The sequence below is a fragment of the Salmo trutta genome, chromosome 15, assembly GCF_901001165.1.
Source record: "Salmo trutta chromosome 15, fSalTru1.1, whole genome shotgun sequence".
Lineage (NCBI taxonomy): Eukaryota > Metazoa > Chordata > Actinopteri > Salmoniformes > Salmonidae > Salmo > Salmo trutta.
The window spans coordinates 8,668,556-8,688,970 of NC_042971.1; the positions used below are offsets into that span (position 1 = coordinate 8,668,556).

Sequence of the window (20,415 nt, forward strand, 5' to 3'; positions counted from 1 at the left end):
GGCACACTCAAACATAAATTACAAACACAGTATTTGTGTTTAGTGAGTCATTTTTGTTGGGATGTTTAGTGAGTAGGGATGACAATGCGTTAAATTGATAAGTGTGTGAATTTAACCTGCTGTCCTGCCTGAGCATTCGAAATGGAACGAGTACTTTTGGGTGTCAGGGAAAATGTATGGGAGTAAAAAGTACACATTTTCTTTAGGAATGTAGTGGAGTAAAAGTAGTCAAGTATTTATATTTTTAAGTACAGATACCCCAAAAAACTACTTAAGTAGTACTTCAAAGTATTTTTTACTTTTTACTTTACCTATTTTTACTTTTACACCACTGGCCAGCAAGATGTTGGGTTAATGAGCTGCTCTACCTGGTCTCTGCTGAGAGGGATGGGCTTCTCGAACACAGTCCAGATCACAGACTCAGTACAGCTGGGGGTGGTGAGGGAGCCCTTGTAGCGGTAGTAGTTGGTTAGGTTATGCTGGGGATGAATCAGCTGTTCTAGAGAAACTGAGACCAGAGTTGTATTGGCACCTGCAACAACACAGCATACATTGAGAAACATTGAGCAATGAAATAAACAGACAAATTGTATTTGCTACACTGAAGTCATATTAATCTTAGCAAAACATTGGTGTCGGGAACTGCAAACAAACAGAATGCGGGAGAAACAGAACAAATTGAGACAAATTATTTATGCAATACACATGTTACATACTGTACAAAGTTACATTCATCGTAGCATGTATTCATGAAAACATTGGCATCTTGGGGCTGATAGGACAAGACACAGAGGAAAGCATTGAAGAGATTAGGGAAGACATCTAATCACCTCAGCCTTTCTTGTTGATTGTTGCACATCAACAAAATAAAACTACTGTATGTAATGATGAACAGTATCTGCTACACAGGAACTAAAATACACAGAATTAATTATGTATTACATGTACAAAGATACATTATCCTAGCAGATACTCATTTCAGTCTCAGCTATGAGTGTATGCAATTTTGTAAATCAAATTTATGAGACATGTCATATTGTTAACAAGATGGATCTGAATAACACATGCGGTTGCTTGAGGAAGCATTAGTTATGACATTTATTCACCAGTCGTCATGATGCGTTGGAGGGCACTTACAACAGGATCATATTTTCTGTTGGCACTGAGGGATTCCTGAAAACGATACGAAATAAGAATCATGACACGTACATACAGTGCCTTCGGAAAGTATTCAGACCCCTTGACTTTTTCCAAATGTTGTTACTTTACAGCCTTATTCAAAAAGTGAATAAATAGTTTTTTTTACTCATCAATGTACACACAATACCCCATAATGAAAAATATCTATATTTTTGAAAATGTTGCTAATTTATAAAAAATATTACATTTACACAAGTATTCAGACCCTTTACTCCGTACTTTGTTGAAGCACCTTAGGCAATGATTACAGCATCGAGGATTCTTGGTTATGATGCTACAAGCTTCGCACACCTGTATTTGGGGAGTTTCTCCCATTCTTCTCTGCAGATCCTCTCAAGCTCTTTCATGTTGGATGGGGAGAGTTGCTGCAGTTATTTTCAGGTCTCTCCAGAGATGTTCGATCAGGTTCAAGTCCGGGCTCTGGCTGGGCCACTCAAGGAAATTCAGAGTCTTGTGCCGAAGCCACTCCTGTGTTGGCTTGGCTGTGTGCTTAGGGTAGTTGTCCTGTTGGAAGGGGAACCTTCGCCCCAGTCTGAGGTCCTGGGCGCTCTGGAGCAGGTTTTCATCAAGGATCTCTCTGTACTTTGCTCCGTTCATCTTTTCCTCGATCCTGACTAGTCTCCCAGTCCCTGCCGCTGATGCTCATCCCCACAGCATGATGCTGCCACCACCATGCTTCACTGTAGGGATGGTGCCAGGTTTCCTCCAGACGTGATGCTTGGCATTCAGGCCAAAGAGTTCAATCTTGGTTTCATCAGACCAAATAATCTTGTTTCTCATGGTCTGAGAGTCTTTAGGTGCCTTTTGGCTAACTCCAAGTGGGCTGTCACGTGCCTTTTCCTGAGGAGTGGCTTACGTCTGGTCACTCTACCATTAAGGCCAGGTTGGTAGAGTGCTGCAGAGATGGTTGTACTCCTGGACGGTTCTCCTATCTCCACAGAGGAACTCTGGAGCTCTGTCAGAGTGACCATCAGGTTCTTGGTCACCGACCTGACCAAGGCCCTTATCCCCCGAATACTCAGTTTGGCCAGGCGGCCAGCTCTAGGAAGAGTCTTGGTGGCTCTAAACATCTTGAATTTAAGAATGATGGCCACTGTGTTCTTGGGGACCTTCAATGCTGCGGAAATGGTTTGGTACCTGATGAGGGAATTATATAATAAAGGTAAATTAATAAAGAATCCATCCCTGAAACGTAACTGATTAGTAATTAATAGTTATGTAGCATGTGTAATGAATAATTAAAGTACTGAAAGTTAGGCCCATAAGGTCTAGTAGAAGACCCGGGAGGAAGGGAAATGTGTGTGTGTGTGTGTGTTAGTTAGACTAAGGGAACTGTAGACATGTGTTTGACCCGACCTGGAGAGACTTAGGAGAAAACAGGGAGTAACCTTCAAGGTCCCCCTAATCTCGGGGGAAAGGAACAGACAGCATTGGATAGTGATTAACAGTGGTGATAACTCCGGGGAGGGATACAACTCACCTACTGTTCGTGTGTATGTATGTGTGTAAGACATCTACTGTTTGTGTGGAGGTATGTGCGTAAGTGGAGAGTTAGCATAAAATTAATGTCTTTGTTATTTGGACCTCAGAACGTTCACTGAATAAACTGTACGAGCCTTTTGCAGAAAGCTGAGTCCTTGCCTAATTATTCTTAACCCAGTGTCTTACAAACTTTGGGGATTAGCAAAGGCTTATTGATTGTTAATTATTATCATTGGGATAGAAAAATTCCAGTGACAGTACCCTTCAACACAACCCTGTCTCGGACAATTCCTTCGGCCTCATGGCTTGGTTTTTGCTCTGACATGCACTGTCAACTGTTGGACCTTATATAGACAGGTGTGTGCCTTTCGAAATAATGTCCACTCAATTGAATTTACCACAGGTGGACTCCAATCAAGTTGTAGAAACATCTCAAGGATGATCAATGGAAACAGGATAAACCTGAGCTCAATTTTGAGTCTCATAGCAAAGGGTCTTAATAAGGGTACATAATATTCTAAATCACATACAAGACAAAGATTTCCATTAGGGTTAATGGAGGGTCCTATAATGCATGATTAATATAATGTAATATCATTATCCTCCACATTTTAAGTCTTGCCATGGATATATCTATTCAAAGTCAAAGATTGACTGGGTATGGCAAAGAGTTTAGCAAATATGAATAAAAACATTGAGATGTTAACCTCATAGAAAAATCCAAGGACTGCAACTCCTATAGGGTCTTTCAGGGCATCTTCCAATGTTGAGTATTCCTCATTCATGTGAACAATATGCAGCTGTAGAAAAGAGTATCAATAGAAATGTGTTATAGATAATGTCACAAGCCATTCCCAATAGTAGCACTTAAACACCATCTGGGTGTCACGTCCTGACCAGTAAAGTTTGGTCAGGGCGTGGCAGGGGGTGTTTGTTTTATGTGTTTCGGGGTTTTTGGTTTATGTTCTATGTTAGTATATTTCTATGTTTATTCTAGTGTGTCTATTTCTATGTTTAGTTTCTTGGGTTGACTTTCAATTGGAGGCAGCTGTTCCTATTTAGTTGGGGTGTTTTTTCACGGGTTTTGTGGGTAGTTGTCTCCGTGTATTGTCAGTGTACCTTACAGGACTGTTTTTGGCGTTCTTTTGTTCAGTGTTCATTTTTCTTTCAATAAAGCAAGAAGATGTTTCATCTACCCGCTGCAGTTTGGTCCGATCATTATGACGAGTACGTTACAGAACTACCCACCAAAAAAGGACCAAGCAGCGGAGGAAGGAGCAACAGGAGAGCTATCTCGAGTCCTGGACATGGGAGGAGATACTAGCTGGAGAAGGATCATGGAGGAAGGCTGGAGAGGACCGGGAACGTTATGCCGGAACACGGCTTGCAAGGAAGCCGGAGAGGCAGCCCCCCCAAAATGTTTTGGCACACGGGGAGATTGGCTAAGTCAGGCAATATACCTGAGCCAACTCCCCGTGCTTATTATGGGGAGCAACTGATCAAGAAGACACCGAGCTATGCGGAAATGCGCACTGTATTGCCCAGACGCAGTCAAAGCCCGGTGCGGTCGATACCAGTTCCCCGCAAGTGCCGTGCTAGAGTGGGCATCCAGCCAGGGAGAAGTGCGCCGGCGCAGAACATCTGGCCACCAGTGCGTCTCCTAGGCCCAGGCTACCCTGCGCCTGCTCTATGCACGGCAGCCATCAGTCCTCAGCAAAGCCCAGTTTGCCCTGTGCCAGCACTCCGCCTGTGCAGGGCTACGCTGATAAGCCAGCCAGTAGGGGTTGTGCAGGCTGTGCACTCCAGACCTCCAGTGCGTTTTCAAGACCCGGTGTATCCTGTTCCTGCTCCTCGCACTAGCCCTGTGGTGCGTGTTATTGTTCTGGCGCCTACAAAGCCAGCACCACGCATCAGGCCTTCAGTGTGCAGTCCCCATCAGTTCCCCGTCCAGTGCTTCCGGCGGCGTCCCACAGTCCGGAACCGACAGAGATGGCCCACAGTCCGGAGCCGACAGAGACGGCCCACAGTCCGGAGCCGACAGAGACGGCCCACAGTCCGGCGCTGCCAGAGTCGCCCGCCAGTCCGGCGCTCCCAGAGTCGCTCCTCAGCCCAGAGCCTTCAGCGGTGGGCTACAGCCCTGAGCCTTCAGCGGGGGTGGACAGGTTAGAGTAGGGATTAAGCCCGGAGCCAGAGCCACCTCTGTGGGGGGAGGTTTGGGAAGGGGGGGTGTAGCACAGGAACCGTCGGTGACGGTGGCCACCATCCCTTCCCTCCCTTTATTTGGGGTTCATTTTGTGTTTTTGTTTGAGGTGCATACAGGGTGTGCACCTTTGGAGGGGGGGTACTGTCCCGTCCTGACCAGTAAAGGGGGTTATTTGTTATTGTAGTTTGGTCAGGGCGTGGCAGGGGGTGTTTGTTTTATGTGTTTCGGGGTTTTTGGTTTATGTAATATGTTAGTATATTTCTATGTTTATTCTAGTGTGTCTATTTCTATGTTTAGTTTCTTGGGTTGACCTTCAATTGAAGGCAGCTGTTCCTCGTTGCCTCTAATTGAAGGTCCTATTTAGTAGGGGTGTTTTTTCATGGGTTTTGTGGGTAGTTGTCTCCGTGTATTGTCAGTGTACCTTACAGGACTGTTTTCGTCGTTCTTTTGTTCAGTGTTCATTTTTCTTTCAATAAAGCAACATGTTTCATCTACCCGCTGCAGTTTGGTCCAATCATTACGACGAGTATGACACTGGGCTCAGGTTATGGATTGGTTATCAATGACAGAAATCGCAGAAACCTTTTCACTCTAAATTTGATTGTGTTTAATTGACCTTGAGAAAATGTCAATCAAAACTTGTTTACAAAAATAAATGCCTGTAATGACCTGTGTTTATATTGTTCTGCTGTTACAACCACTGTGTTTGTGTGTGTGCTTGCATGCGTGTGGCCATCCTACAGTGCATTCTGAAAGTTTTCAGACTCCTTGAATTTTTCCACATTTTGTTACAATACAGCCTTATTCTAAAATTGATCAAAAAATGTTTTTCCTCATCAATCTACACATAATACCCCATTATTACAAAGTGAAAACAGGGTTTTCAACATTTTTGCAAATGTATTAAAAATAAAAAACAGAAATACCTTATTTACATTTGAGACTCGAAATTGAGTTCAGGTGCATCCTGTTTCCATTGATCATCCTTGAGATGATTCTACAACTTGATTGGAGTCCAACTGTGGTAAATTCAATTAATTGGACATCATTTGGAAAGGCACACACCTGTCTATAAGGTTCCACAGTTGACAGTGCATGTCACTGCAAAAACCAAGCCATGAGGTCGAAGGAATTGTCCGTAGAGCTCAGAGACAGGACTGTGTTGAGGCACAAGACTCTTCCTATAGCTGGCCGACCCAGCCAAAATGAGCAATGGGGGGAGAAGTTCAGGGAGGTGACCAAGAACCCAATGGTCACTCTGACAGAGCTCTAGAGTTCCTCTGTGGAGATGGGAGAACCTTCCAGAAGGACAACCATCTCTGCAGCACTCCACCAATCAGGCCTTCATGGTAGAGTGGCCAGATGGAAGCCACTCCTCAGTAAAAGGCACATGGCAGCCCACTTGGAGTTTGCCAAAAGGCACCTAAAGACTCTCAGACCATGTGAAACAAGATTCTCTGGTCTGATGAAACCAAGACTGAACTATTTGGCCTGAATGCCAAGTGTCACGTCTGGAGGAAACCTGGCACCATCCGTATGGTGAAGCATGGTGGTGGCAGCATCATGCTGTGGGGATGTTTTTTGTGGCAGGGACTGGGAGACTAGTCAGGATCGAGGGAAAGATGAACGAAGCAAAATACAGAGAGATCCTTGATGGAAACCTGCTCCAGATTGCTCAGGACCTCAGACTGGGGCGAGGGTTCACCTGCCAACAGGACAACAAACCTAAGCACATAGCCAAGACAATCCAGGAGTGGTTTCGGGACAAGTCTATGAAGGACATTGATTGGCCCAGTCAGAGCCCGGACTTGAACCTGATCAAACATTTCTGGAGGGACCTGAAAACAGCTGTACAGCGAAGGTTCCCATCCAAGCTGACAGATCTTGAGACGGTCTGCAGAGAAGAATGGGAGAAACTCCCAAAATACAGATGTGCCAAGCTTGTAGCGTCATACCCAAGAAGACTCAAGGCTGAAATCACTGCCAAAGGTGCGTCAACAAATTACTGAGTAAAGGGTCTGAATACTTATGTAAATTCAATATTTCTGTTTTTTCCTGAAAACCTGTTTTTGTTTTGTCATTATGGGGTATTGTGTGTAGATTGATGATGAGGGAAAACAACTATATGATACATTATAGAATAAGGCTGTAATGTAAAAAAAAAAAAAAGTAAAGGGTTCTGAATAGTTTCTGAATGCACTGTACATGACATTACCTCCATGGGGTACTGCTCTCCGTCGATAGTGTGTTCCGACCCTGGTCCTCCGTTCTTTCCCCAGTGCAGGTGGAATTGCACTACCTTATAGGGCGTCTCCAGGTCTCCACCAATCACATACGGTTGGTGAGGCACGTTCACCTGAACTTGAGGGGAAAGACACAATGGAAATCAGACAACAAAGGACTAAAAACTTTATATATATTTATAGAAAACTGCATGCTTTTGGAGGGAGGTGGGGGGGGTCAATGACAGCATGTTTTGTCTTTGAATTAAAACATTTCCAGTTAAAAGGCATATTTCTAAATGTGCACATTTTTTACATAATTTTTTTATTTTATTTTATTTCACTTTTATCTAACCAGGTAGGCTAGTTGAGAACAAGTTCTTATTTACAACTGCGACCTGGCCAAGATAAAGCAAAGCAGTTCGACACATACAACAACACAGAGTTACACATGGAATAAACAAACATACAGTCAATAATACAGTAGAAAAGGTCTATATACAGTGTGTGCAAATTAGGTAAGATGAGGGAGGTAAGGCAATAAATAGGCCATGGTGGCGAAGTAATTACAATATACCAATTAAACACTGGAGTGATTGATGTGCAGAAGATGAATGTGCAAGTAGAGATACTGGGGTGCAAAGGAGCAAGATAAATAAATAAATCAACAAATACAGTAAGGGTATGAGGTAGTTGGATGGGCCATTTACAGATGGGCTATGTACAGGTGTAGTGATCTGTGAGCTGCTCTGATGGCTGGTGCTTAAAGCTTGTGAGGGAGATATGAGTCTCCAGCTTCAGTGAGTTTTGCAGTTAGTTCCAGTCATTGGCAGCAGAGAACTGGAAGGAGAGGCGGACAAAGGAAGAATTAGCTTTGGGGGTGACCAGTGAGATATACCTGCTGGATCGCGTGCTGCGGGTGGGTGCTGCTATGGTGACCAGTGAGCTGAGATTAGGCGGGGCTTTACCTAGCAAAGACTTGTAGATGACCTGGAGCCAATGGGTTTGGTGACGAGTATGAAGTGAGGGCCAGCCAACGAGAGCGTACAGGTCGCAGTGGTGGGTAGTATATGGGGCTCTGGTGACAAAACGGATGGCACTGTGATAGATTGCATCCAAATAGTTGAGTAGCGTCATCCCCGAAGTTGAGGATCAGTAGGATGGTCAGTTTTACGAGGGTATGTTTGGCAGCATGAGTGAAGGATGCTTTGTTGCGAAATAGGAAGCCGATTCTAGATTTAATTTTGGATTGGAGATGCTTAATGTGAGTCTGGAAGGAGAATTTACAGTCTAGCCAGACACCTAGGTATTTGTAGTTGTCCACATATTATAAGTCAGAACCGTCCAGAGTAGTGATGCTGGACGGGCGGGCAGGTGCGGGCAGCGATCGGTTGAAGAGCGTGCATTTAGTTTTACTTGCATTTAAGAGCAGTTGGAGGCCACGGAAGGAGAGTTGTATGGCATTGAAGCTCATCTGGAGGTTAGTTAACACAGTGTCTAAAGAAGGGCCAAAAGTATACAGAATGGTGTCATCTGCGTAGAGGTGGATCAAAGAATCACCAGCAGCAAGAGCGACATCATTGATGTATACAGAGAAGAGAGTCGGCCCGAGAATTGAACCCTGTGGCACCCCCATAGAGACTGCCAGAGGTCTGGACAACAGGCCCTATGATTTAACACACTGAACTCTATCTGAGAAGTAGTTGGTGAACCAGGCAAGGCAGTCATTTGAGAAACCAAGGCTGTTGAGTCTGCCGATAAGAATGTGGTGATTGACAGAGTCGAAAGCCTTGGCCAGGTCGATGAATACGGCTGCACAGTAATGTCTCTTATCGATGGCCGTTATGATATCGTTTAGGACCTTGAGCGTGGCTGAGGTGTACCCATGACCAGCTCTGAAACAAGATTGCATAGCGGAGAAGGTACGGTGGGATTCGAAATGGTCAGTAATCTGGTAACCTTTTACTGCGTAAATCCCTCTAGCGGGATCAAATTCGACAACATCCGGTGAAATCGGAGCGTGCCAAATTCAAAATACAAAATCGTAATATTAAACATTCATGAAAATACAAGTGTCCTACTTCATTTAAAATCAATCCTCAGGTACCCTAATATGTAAATAAACTATCAAATTTAAGACGGAGAATAATATGTTCATTACCGGAGATAAATAACGAAGTGCACGCTCTCATCCACACGCGCCACAATACTACAGCCAAAATGGGAGCCACCTAGAAAAACTACAAATTCTAGCTCATTTTTTTAAAAACAAGCCTGAAACTCTTTCTAAAGACAGTTGACATATAGTGGAAGCCCTAGGAACTGCAATCTGGGAGGTATTCCTTTGATGTTCCCATAAACAAGGATTTGGATGGGCAGACACCTCAACAACAAAAGAATTCTGGATGGATTCTCCTCGGGCTTTCACCTGCCATATCAGTTCTGTTATACTCACAGACATTATTTTAACAGTTTTAGAAACTTCAGAGTTTTCTATCCAATACTACATGATTCCATATGTGTTATTTCATAGTTTTGATGTCTTCACTATTATTCTACGATATAGAAAATAGTAAAAATTAAGAAAAACCCTTGAATGAGTGTTCTCAAACTTTTGACCGGTAGTGTGTGTTTTTAAGGATGTGCGTATGACCACAAACTTTTCTATAGACTGGCATAAATTAAACATACCAGAGTGTCCATTGTTTTTGATCAGGCCACTGAAGGAATCCTGGTATTTTCTGAACTGGAAGGGTGTGAGGCGATCATCTGGTAGGGTCTTCCTGTGGACGATGTTGATGGGGGATTGAGCTCTGCCTTCACAGTCTTTGTTGGCATGGTACCACTTCTCAGGTCCTGTAGAATGTTGAGGAGAGAAAATACTGTCCATCATCAAGCTCTGACAGCAAGCCACCAACGACAAATGTTCAAGTTTATGTTTGTCTGAGTAAAATTGTTTTGAATGGGTAAGTGTTTAAGTGGGAGGCGAGGGAGGGAGGGACAGGTATGGATGGATAGGTGGGTGTAGAGGAAGTGGATTTGTGGCTGTAACTGTCAACTCCCTCCTTTAACAACTTGAACTTGTGATGCCAAGTCAGATCCAAGTCAGTGCAGTGTGTTGTATGGAAAGTTCAGTCACGGTATATCATAATCACCATTACAAGGGGTGGCACAGGTATGCTGGGACTGGTAGCACCAATCTGGAACAACATGAGAAACACAAGAGAGAGGATCCAAGTCAGTGCAGTGTGTTGTATGGAAAGTTCAGTCACGGTATATCATAATCACCATTACAAGGGGTGGCACAGGTATGCTGGGACTGGTAGCACCAATCTGGAACAACATGAGAAACATAAGAGAGCCACATGGTCAGTAGTATACTCCATACATAAAATAGAATCAAATTACACAATCTGTTTTATGACTGTAATACATTGTTAAAGACCTACTCCAGGTTCCCTAGCACCTCATTTATCATCTGATTTACTTAACAAATCTAAATAGGTGGTCCAGGTATCCTCATGACATGGTACAAGTGGGGGGTGGGCCTTTCCTGTTTTGTCCGCTATTGCTCTTCTTTTGTTCCCGCACGCAAGGGAGGCCGATCACCTCAGAGTGCACCCATCAGACCAACTCCTTGAATTGCCAACTCCTTGAATTCGTGTCTAAAAAACTCTATTTTGCTCAAAACATGTTTTTTTATACCCTTTAAGACATGGCCCGGTAGTAAGTATTTTTTTAAACCTCCCGCTTTGGGCTGGATGTGTCAATAAGTAGTTCATACATGCATAATCTATGAGCATAATTATTGTCTTACCTGAATTAGTCATGAAATGCCTAGTTTGAAATCCACTGTTTTCTGACAGCTGTGCGACACCATTTTCCCTACATTTACCCCCACGAGGGCCAGCCCCCTAGAAATTCGAATTTCTGCCAATGAGCTTCAGAACCTCGCCATTTGAGTGACACTAGCAGGACGTGCACACAGTAGAGCAAGAGAGAGAGCAATTACGTGGTGCACATATCTGCACATTTGTGACGTAGTACGCAATTTTCGTGGCAGGTACTTCCAGAACTACTGGCTAAAAAGTATATAAAAGTTCTAGAGAATATCTTTAAAAGGGGCAATCAGCAGTTGCTAAATCCGTTTTTTGACTAAATTTATAATATGTACTAATTGATTCTTGAAGAATATAACTTAAATGCCTCATGAGCTCAGTTTAACCGTTGTACCCCATCAGAACACAAAATATAATCTTGTTTTACTCCAATGTTAGTAAACAAAGTAAATGTAAACAAACACTGTATAGCCTCAAAACATGGTTAAAGATATAATTTCGATATCATGGATGCATCCACATCGCTGTCCTTGAATTTGAAAGTGATTGTATCTCCAGCCCCATCCCTCAGCATTTTATGGAAACAGTGGTGGGGAATACGCTTTGTTATTGTTTCAACTGCTTATTGGCCCTTTAAGTGTGTGTACTTTACTGTATATACAGTGCCTTTGGAAAGTAGTCAGAACCCTTGACTTTTTCCACATTTTGTTAAAATTGATTAAATAAATAAAAATCCTCAGCAACCTACACACAAAACCCAATAAAGACAAAGCGAAAACAAGTTTTTTGAAATGTTTGTAAATGTATTACAAATAAAAAACAGAAATACCTTATTTACAGAAGTATTCAGACCCTTTGCTATCAATCAAATTTCAATCAAATGTATACTGCTCAAAAAAATAAAGGGAACACTTAAACAACACAACCTAGATCTGAATGAAAGAAATAATCTTATTAAATACTTTTTTCTTTACATAGTTGAATGTGCTGACAACAAAATCACACAAAAATAATCAATGGAAATCCAATTTATCAACCCATGGAGGTCTGGATTTGGAGTCACACTCAAAATTAAAGTGGAAAACCACACTACAGGCTGATCCAACTTTGATGTAATGTCCTTAAAACAAGTCAAAATGAGGCTCAGTAGTGTGTGTGGCCTCCACGTGCCTGTATGACCTCCCTACAACGCCTGGGCATGCTCCTGATGAGGTGGCGGATGGTCTCCTGAGGGATCTCCTCCCAGACCTGGACTAAAGCATCCGCCAACTCCTGGACAGTCTGTGGTGCAACGTGGCGTTGGTGGATGGAGCGAGACATGATGTCCCAGATGTGCTCAATTGGATTCAGGTCTGGGGAACGGGCGGGCCAGTCCATAGCATCAATGCCTTCCTCTTGCAGGAACTGCTGACACACTCCAGCCACATGAGGTCTAGTATTGTCTTGCATTAGGAGGAACCCAGGGCCAACCGCACCAGCATATGGTCTCACAAGGGGTCTGAGGATCTCATCTCGGTCCCTAATGGCAGTCAGGCTACCTCTGGCGAGCACATGGAGGGCTTTGCGGCCCCCCAAAGAAATGCCACCCCACACCATGACTGACCCACCGCCAAACCGGTCATGCTGGAGGATGTTGCAGGCAGCAGAACGTTCTCCACGGCGTCTCCAGACTCTGTCACGTCTGTCACGTGCTCAGTGTGAACCTGCTTTCATCTGTGAAGAGCACAGGGCGCCAGTGGCGAATTTGCCAATCTTGGTGTTTTCTGGCAAATGCCAAACGTCCTGCACGGTGTTGGGCTGTAAGCCCAACCCCCACCTGTGGACGTCGGGCCCTCATACCACCCTCATGGAGTCTGTTTCTGACCGTTTGAGCAGACACATGCACATTTGTGGCCTGCTGGAGGTCATTTTGCAGGGCTCTGGCAGTGCTTCTCCTGCTCCTCCTTGCACAAAGGCGGAGGTAGCGGTCCTGCTGCTGGGTTGTTGGCCTCCTACGGCCTCCTCCACGTCTCCTGATGTACTGGCCTGTCTCCTGGTAGCGCCTCCATGCTCTGGACACTACGCTGACAGACACAGCAAACCTTCTTGCCACAGCTCGCATTGATGTGCCATCCTGGATGAGCTGCACTACCTGAGCCACTTGTGTGGGTTGTAGACTCCGTCTCATGCTACCACTAGAGTGAAAGCACCGCCAGCATTCAAAAGTGACCAAAACATCAGCCAGGAAGCATAGGAACTGAGAAGTGGTCTGTGGTCCCCACCTGCAGAACCACTCCTTTATTGGGGGTGTCTTGCTAATTGCCTATAATGTCCACCTGTTGTCTATTCCATTTGCACAACAGCATGTGAAATTTATTGTCAATCAGTGTTGCTTCCTAAGTGGACAGCTTGATTTCACAGCAGTGTGATTGACTTGGAGTTACATTGTGTTGTTTAAGTGTTCCCTTTATTTTTTTGAGCAGTGTGTTTATAAAGCCCTTTTAACATCAGCCCGATGTCACAAAGTGCTATACAGAAACCCAGCCTAAAACCCCAAACAGCAAGCAATGCAGATGTAGAAGCATGGTGGCTAGGAAAAACTGCCTAGAAAGGCCAAAACCTAGGAAGAAACCTAGAGAGGAACCAGGCTCTGAGGGGTGGCCAGTCCTTTTTTGGCTAAGCTGGGTGGAGATTAGCCAAGATGGCCAAGATGTTAAAACGTTCATAGATGACCAGCAGGGTCAAATAATAATAGTCACAGTGGTTGTAGAGGGTGCAACAGGTCAGCACCTCAGGAGTAAATGTCAGTTGGCCGATCATTCAGAGTTAGAGAGAGCAGGTGCGGTAGAGAGAGAGAGTCGAAAACAGCAGGTCCGGGACAAGGTAACACGTCCGGTGAACAGGTCAGGGTCCCATAGCCGTAGAAAGAACAGTTGAAACTGGAGCAGCAGCACGACCCGGTGGACTGGGGACAGCAAGGAGTCATCAAGCCAGGTGGTCCTGAGGCATGGTCCTAGGGCTCAGGTCCTCATAGAGAAGAGAGAACGTGAGAAAGAGAGAATTAGAGGGAGCATACTTAATGCCAGGTCGCAGTTGTAAATGAGAACTTGTTCTCAACTGGCCTACCTGGTTAAATAAAGGTGAAATAATAAATAACAAAATATTATAATAATTCACACAGGACACCGGATAAGACAGGAGAAATACTTATATACTAGATATAACAGACTGACCCTAGCCCCCGACACATAAACTATTGCAGCATCAATACTGGAGGCTGAGACAGGAGGGTCGGGAGACACTGTGGCACCGTCCGACGATACCCCCCGACAGGGCCAACCAGGCATGATATAACCCCACCCACTTTGCCAAAGCACAGCCCCCACACCACTGGAGGGATATCTTCAAACCACCAACTTACTACCCTGAAACAAGGCCGAGTATAGCCCATGAAGATCTCCCCCACTCCTTAGTCGGCCCACAATAATGGAATGGTCTACTGTATCAAAAGCTTTGGCCAAGTCAATAAAAATAGCAGCACAACATTGCTTAGAATCAAGGGCAAGCCAGTCAATTGATAATTGAAAAGTTTTTCCAACGCTTTTGATAAACAGGGCAAAATAGAAATAGGCCTATGACAGTTAGAATCAGCTTCATCTCCCCCTTTAAATAAAGGACAAACCGTGGCTGCCTTCCAAGCAGTGGGAACCTCCCCAGAAAGGAGAGACAGGTTAAAATGTTTGGAGATAGGCTTGGCGATGATAGGGGCAGCAACTTTAAAGAAGAAAGGGTCTAAACCATCTGACCCAGATGTTTTTTTGGGGTCAAGTTTCAGGAGCTCCTCTAGCACCTCGGACTCAGTGACTCCCTGCTAGGAGAAACTTTGTAGTGGGGGAAAAGGAGGGAGAAGCATCGGGGATAGTCACATTAGAAGGGGTGGGAGATGAGGAAATGTTGGACGGGCAAGGAGGCATGACTGAGTCAAATAGGAATCCTGACTTAATGAAGTGGTGATTAAAGAGCTCAGCCATGTGCTTCTTGTCAGTAACAACCACATAATCAACTTTAAGGGACATGGGCAGCTGTGAGGAGGAGGGTTTATTCTCCAGGTCTTTAACCATTTTCCAGAACTTCTTGGGGTTAGACCCATAGAGAGAGAACTGTTCCTTAAAGTAACTACCTTTGGTCTTCCGGATAGCCTGAGTGCACTTATTTCTCATTTGCCTGAACGAGAACCAGTAAGCCTGAGTATGCGTGTGCCGAGTCTTTCGCCAAATGCAATTCTTGAGGTGGAGTAACTCTGCAAGATCATGGTCGAACCAGGGGCGGAACCTGTTTTTAATTCTCATTTTCTTTACGGGGCGTGTTTGTTAACAATACCATGGAAAATATAAAAAAAGATGGCCCAAGCGTCTTCGACAGAGGGGATCAAGCTGATTCTATAACATTTTACAGAGGCCAGTTCATGAAGGAAGGCTTGCTCATTAAAGTTTTTTAGCAAGCGTCTATGACAAATCAGGACAGGTCGTTTCACTGAGCAGCCATTACAAACACAGGCTGTAAACAGTGATCACTAAGGTCATTACAGAAAACACCAGACTGATACCTATCAGGACTATTTGTGAGGATAACATCAAGGAGAGTAGCCTTTTATGGGTGTTTGGAGTCATACCTTGGGGGATTGGTAATTATCTGAGAAATATTTAGGGAGTCCCATTGCTTTAGGACTTGGTGAGGTGGCTTAAGCATGTCCCAGTTTAGGTCACCTTGCAGGACAAAATCAGACTGGGTTTAAGGGGCCAGGAGAGTGCTTAGGGCAGGTAGGGTACAGGCCGGTGCTGATGGAGGATGATAGCACCCAGCAACAGTCAACAAAGAGCTATTTGAAAGTTTAATACATAAAACCAGTGAATAAAATTGTTTTGGGATAGACTTGTTTTGTGGAAACAACCAATCACTGAAGGTGATCCTTGGTAAAGATTGCCACTCCCCCATGTTTGGAAGATCTGTCTTGCCGAAAAAGGTTATAACCAGAAAGGTTAACATCAGTATTCAAAACACTCTTCCTTAACCACACATTTTTCGGCTCTAGTCAAGATTCTAGCAGCCGTGTTTAGCACTAAATTAAGTTTATATAGTGCTTTATCCGGGTAGCCGGAAAGTAGAGCATTGCAGTAGTTTAATCTAGAAGTGACAAAAGCAGGGATACAAGGATAATTTTTGGACAGAAAGTTTCTGATTTTTGCAATGTTACGAGGATGGAAAAAAATGTCCTTGAAACAGTCTTGATATGTTCGTCAAAAGAGAGATCAAGGTCCTGAGTAATGCCGAGGTCCTTCACAGTTTTATTTGAGACGACTGTACAACCATCAACAGAAGGTCTCTTTGTTTCTTGGGACCTAGAACTAGCACCTCTGTTATGTCCGAGTTTAAAAGTAAAACATTTGCCGCCATTCACATTCCTTATGGCTGACACACTTATGGCTGACACACAGCTTCACCATGTTTTATCGAAATGTACAGCTGTCCGCATAGCAGTGAAAGTTAAAATTAAGTTTCCAAATGACATCACCAAGAGATAAAATATATAGTGAAAACAATAGCGGTCCTAAAATGGAACCTTGAGGAACTACGAAATGTACAGTTGATTTGTCAGAGGACAAACCATCAACAGAGACAAACTGATATCTTTCCGACAGATAAGATCGAAACCAGGCCAGAACTTGTCCTTGTAGACAAATTTGGGTTTCCAGTCTCGACAAAAGAATGTGGTGATCGATGGTATCAAAAGCAGCACTAAGATCTAGCAGCACAAGGACAGATGCAGAGCCTTGGTCTGACGCAATTAAAAGGTAATTTACCACCTTCACGAGTGCAGGCTCAGTGCTTTGATGGGGTCTAAAACCAGACTGAAGCATTTCATATACATTGTGTGTCTTCAGGAAGGCAGTGAGTTGCAGCGCAATAGCTTTTTCAAAATGTTGAGAGGAATGGGAGATTCAATATAGGCCAATCATTTTTTATATTTTCAGGGTCAAGGTTTGGCTTTTTCAAGAGAACTTTATTACTGCCACGGCTGTCAAAAGGAGCAGACCAAAGTGCAGCGTGTGTTTCGTTCCACATATTTAATTAATCCGTGAAACTATGCAATACATCAACTAACTGAAATTTACAAAACAACAAACCGTGATGCAGAGGAGAAACAAACACTACTCACAAATAATCACCCACAAAAACAGGTGGAACAAATATCAGCTTAAATATGACCTCCAATTAGAGACAATGACGACCAGCTGCCTCTAATTGGAGATCATACCAAACAAAACCAACATAGAAATACAAAACTAGAAACTGAACATAGAAATACAAAACATCGACAAACACCCCCTGTCACGCCCTGACCTACTCTACCATTGAAAATAACCACTTACTATGGTCAGGACGTGACAGCCACTTTTAGTGAGTTTGGTAAACATCCTGTAGATAGGGAGCCATTTATTATGTTTAACATAGGAGGGCCAAGCACAGCTCTTTCAGTATAGTTGGAATAGGGTTCAGTATGCAGCTTGAAGGTTTGGAGGCCATGACTATTTCATCAATGTGTAAAGAGATATAGTATTAGTGAGTGTCTCCATCGATCCTAGGTCCTGGCAGTGTTGTGCAGACTCAGGACAACTGAACTTTTGAGAAATACGCAGATTTAAAGAGGAGTCGGTAATTTGCTTTGTAATGATCATGATCTTTTTGTCAAAGTAGAATTTATCACTGCTGAAGTGAAAGCCATCCTCTCTTGGGGAATGCTGATTTTTAGTTAGCTTTGCGACAGTATCAAAAAGACATTTCGGATTGTTCTTATTCTCCTCAATTAAGTTGGAAAAATAGGATGATCGAGCAGCAGTGAAGGCTCTTCGATACTGCATGGTACTGTCTTTCCAGTTTGGTGTAGCATCATTGCGTTCCAATTTTCTGCGAGCTTGCTTCATGGCTCGGGTATTTTCTGTATACCAGGGAGCTAGTTTCTTATGACAAATGTTTTTGGTTTTCAGGGGTGTGACTGCATCTAGGGTATTATGCAAGGTTACATTTTATATAAAAAAAAAAACATTATTTCACCTTTATTTAACCAGGCAGTTGACCTTCTTAAACATTTAGTTCCCCAGTTAGGTGGTTAACCGATTTTTGTACTCTGACGTCCTTGGGTAGTTGAAGGGAGTCTGGAAGTGCATCTAGGAATCTTTGAGTTGCCCGAGAATTTATAGCATGGCTTTTGATGATCCTTGGTTGGTTGTCTGAGCAGAATATTTGTTGCGATTGCAAACATAATAAAAAGGTGGTCCGATAGTCCAGGATTATGAGGAAAAACATTAAGATCCACAATATTTATTCCACAGGATAAAACTAGGTCCAGAGAATGACTGTGACAGTGAGTAGGTTCGGAGACATGTTGGACAAAACCCATTGAGCCGATGATGGCTCTGAAAGCCTTTTGGAGTTGGTTTGTGGACTTTTACATGTGAATATTAAAGTCACCAAAAAGGTGAATATTATTTGCCATGACTACAAGGTCCAATAGGAATTCAGGGAACTCAGTGAGGAACGCTGTATATGGCCCAGGAGGCCTGATAACGGTACCTATAAAAGTGATTGAGTAGGCTGCATAGATTTCATGACTAGAAGCTCAAAAGACGAAAATGCAGTCACTTTTGTTTTTGAAAATTGAAATTTGGTATCGTAAATGTTACCAACACCTCTGCCTTTGCGGGATTCGCAGGGGATATGGTCACTAGTGTAACCAGGAGGAGAGGCCTCATTTAACACAGCAAATTCATCAGGCTTAAGCCATGTTTCAGTCAAGCCAATCACATCAAGATTATGATCAGTGATTAGTTAATTGACTATAACTGCCTTGGAAGTGAGGGATCTAACATTAAGTATCCCTATTTTGAGATGTGAGGTATCACAATCTCTTTCAATAATGACAGGAATGGAGGAGGTCTTTTTTCCAGTGAGATTGCTAAGGCGACCACCGCCATGTTTAGTTTTGCCCAACCTAGATCGAGGCACAAACACGGTCTCAATGGGGAAAGCTGAGCTGACTTACACTGACTGTGCTAGTGACAGACTCCACTAAGCTGGCAGGCTGGCTAACAGCCTGCTGCCTGGCCTGCACCCTATCTCATTGTGGAGCTAGAGGAGTTAGAGCCCTGTCTATGTTCATAGATGAGAGCACCCCTCCAGCTAGGATGGAGTCCGTCACTCCTCAGCAGGCCAGGCTTGGTCCTGTTTGTGGGTGAGTCCCAGAAAGAGGGCCAATTCTATCTCCCCCGAGGGCCAGAAATCAGTTTTCAACCAGCGATTCAGTTGTGAGACTCTGCTGTAGAGCTCGTCACTCCCCCTATCTGGGAGGGGGCCAGAGACAATTACTCGATGCCGACATATCTTTCTAGCTGATTTACAAGCTATGTTGCGCTTGGTGACCTCTGACTGTTTCATCCTAACATCGTTGGTGCCGACGTGGATAACAATATCCCTATACTCTCTACACTCGCCAGTTTTAGACTTAGCCAGCACCATCTTCAGATTAGCCTTAACGTCGGTAGCCCTGCCCCCTGGTAAACAGTGTATGATCGCTGGATGATTTTTTAAAAGTCTAATGCTGCGTGTAATGGAGTCTCCAATGACTAGGGTTTTCAATTTGTCAGAGCTAATGGTGGGAGTCTTCGATGTCTCAGTCCCCGTAAAGGGTGGAGGAGAGACCAGGGAAGGCTCGGCCTCTGACTCCGACTCGTTGCTTATTGGGGAGAACCGGTTGAAAGTTTATGTCGGCTGAATGAGCGACACCAGTTGAGCATTCCTACAGCATTTCCTTCCAGAAGCCATGAGAAAATTGTCCGGCTGCAGGGACTGTGCAAGGGGATTTATACTACTATCTGTACTTATTGGTGGCACAGACGCTGTTTCATCCTTTGCTACACTTCAAGGAATAATGTTAATGTTACTCCTTAGCTTCGGCTGGTGGAGGTTGTGTAGAACCCGTGTAGAACCATGTCCAGATAAAGCGTCAGGGGTGAAAAAGTTGAATGAAAAAAGAAGAGTGAGGGAATAAAAAAAATATACAACCGTTAAGTTGGCAGGTAGCAAAGTACCGTTAGCAACAAACCGCACAGCAGCACGTAAACAATCCACAAGTTGTGATCGGAGACTTGAAATTAAGCTCAGGTGCATCCTGTTTCATTTGTTATTGTTTCAGCTGCCGATTGGCCCTTAAAGTGTGTGTATTTTAATGTGTATACAGTTGCTTTGGAAAGTATTCAGACAACTTGACTTTTTCCACATTTTTCCACTCCAGCAGCCTTATTCTAAAATTGATCAAATAAATAAAAATCCTCAGCAATCTACACACAATACCGCATATTGACAAAGCAAAAACAGGTTTTTAGAAATGTTTATACATTTATTACAAATAAAAAACAGAAATACCTTATTTACA

At 43.7% G+C, this 20,415-nt stretch overlaps 1 protein-coding gene across 1 annotated transcript in view; it reads right to left on the reverse strand.

The window, feature by feature from the left end:
* Nucleotides 1-323: 323 nt before the first annotated feature.
* LOC115149623 (carbonic anhydrase 4-like) overlaps nucleotides 324-20,415 on the reverse strand; it is a 25,754-nt gene continuing 5,662 nt past the window's right edge. Inside the window, exons 2-6 of the mRNA XM_029692575.1 lie at nucleotides 9,799-9,963; nucleotides 7,101-7,246; nucleotides 3,390-3,482; nucleotides 1,107-1,173; nucleotides 324-532 (exon numbers count right to left, since the gene is read on the reverse strand). Of these exons, the coding sequence (XP_029548435.1) occupies nucleotides 324-532; nucleotides 1,107-1,173; nucleotides 3,390-3,482; nucleotides 7,101-7,246; nucleotides 9,799-9,963 (680 nt within the window). The remainder of the gene's footprint in view (nucleotides 533-1,106; nucleotides 1,174-3,389; nucleotides 3,483-7,100; nucleotides 7,247-9,798; nucleotides 9,964-20,415) is intronic.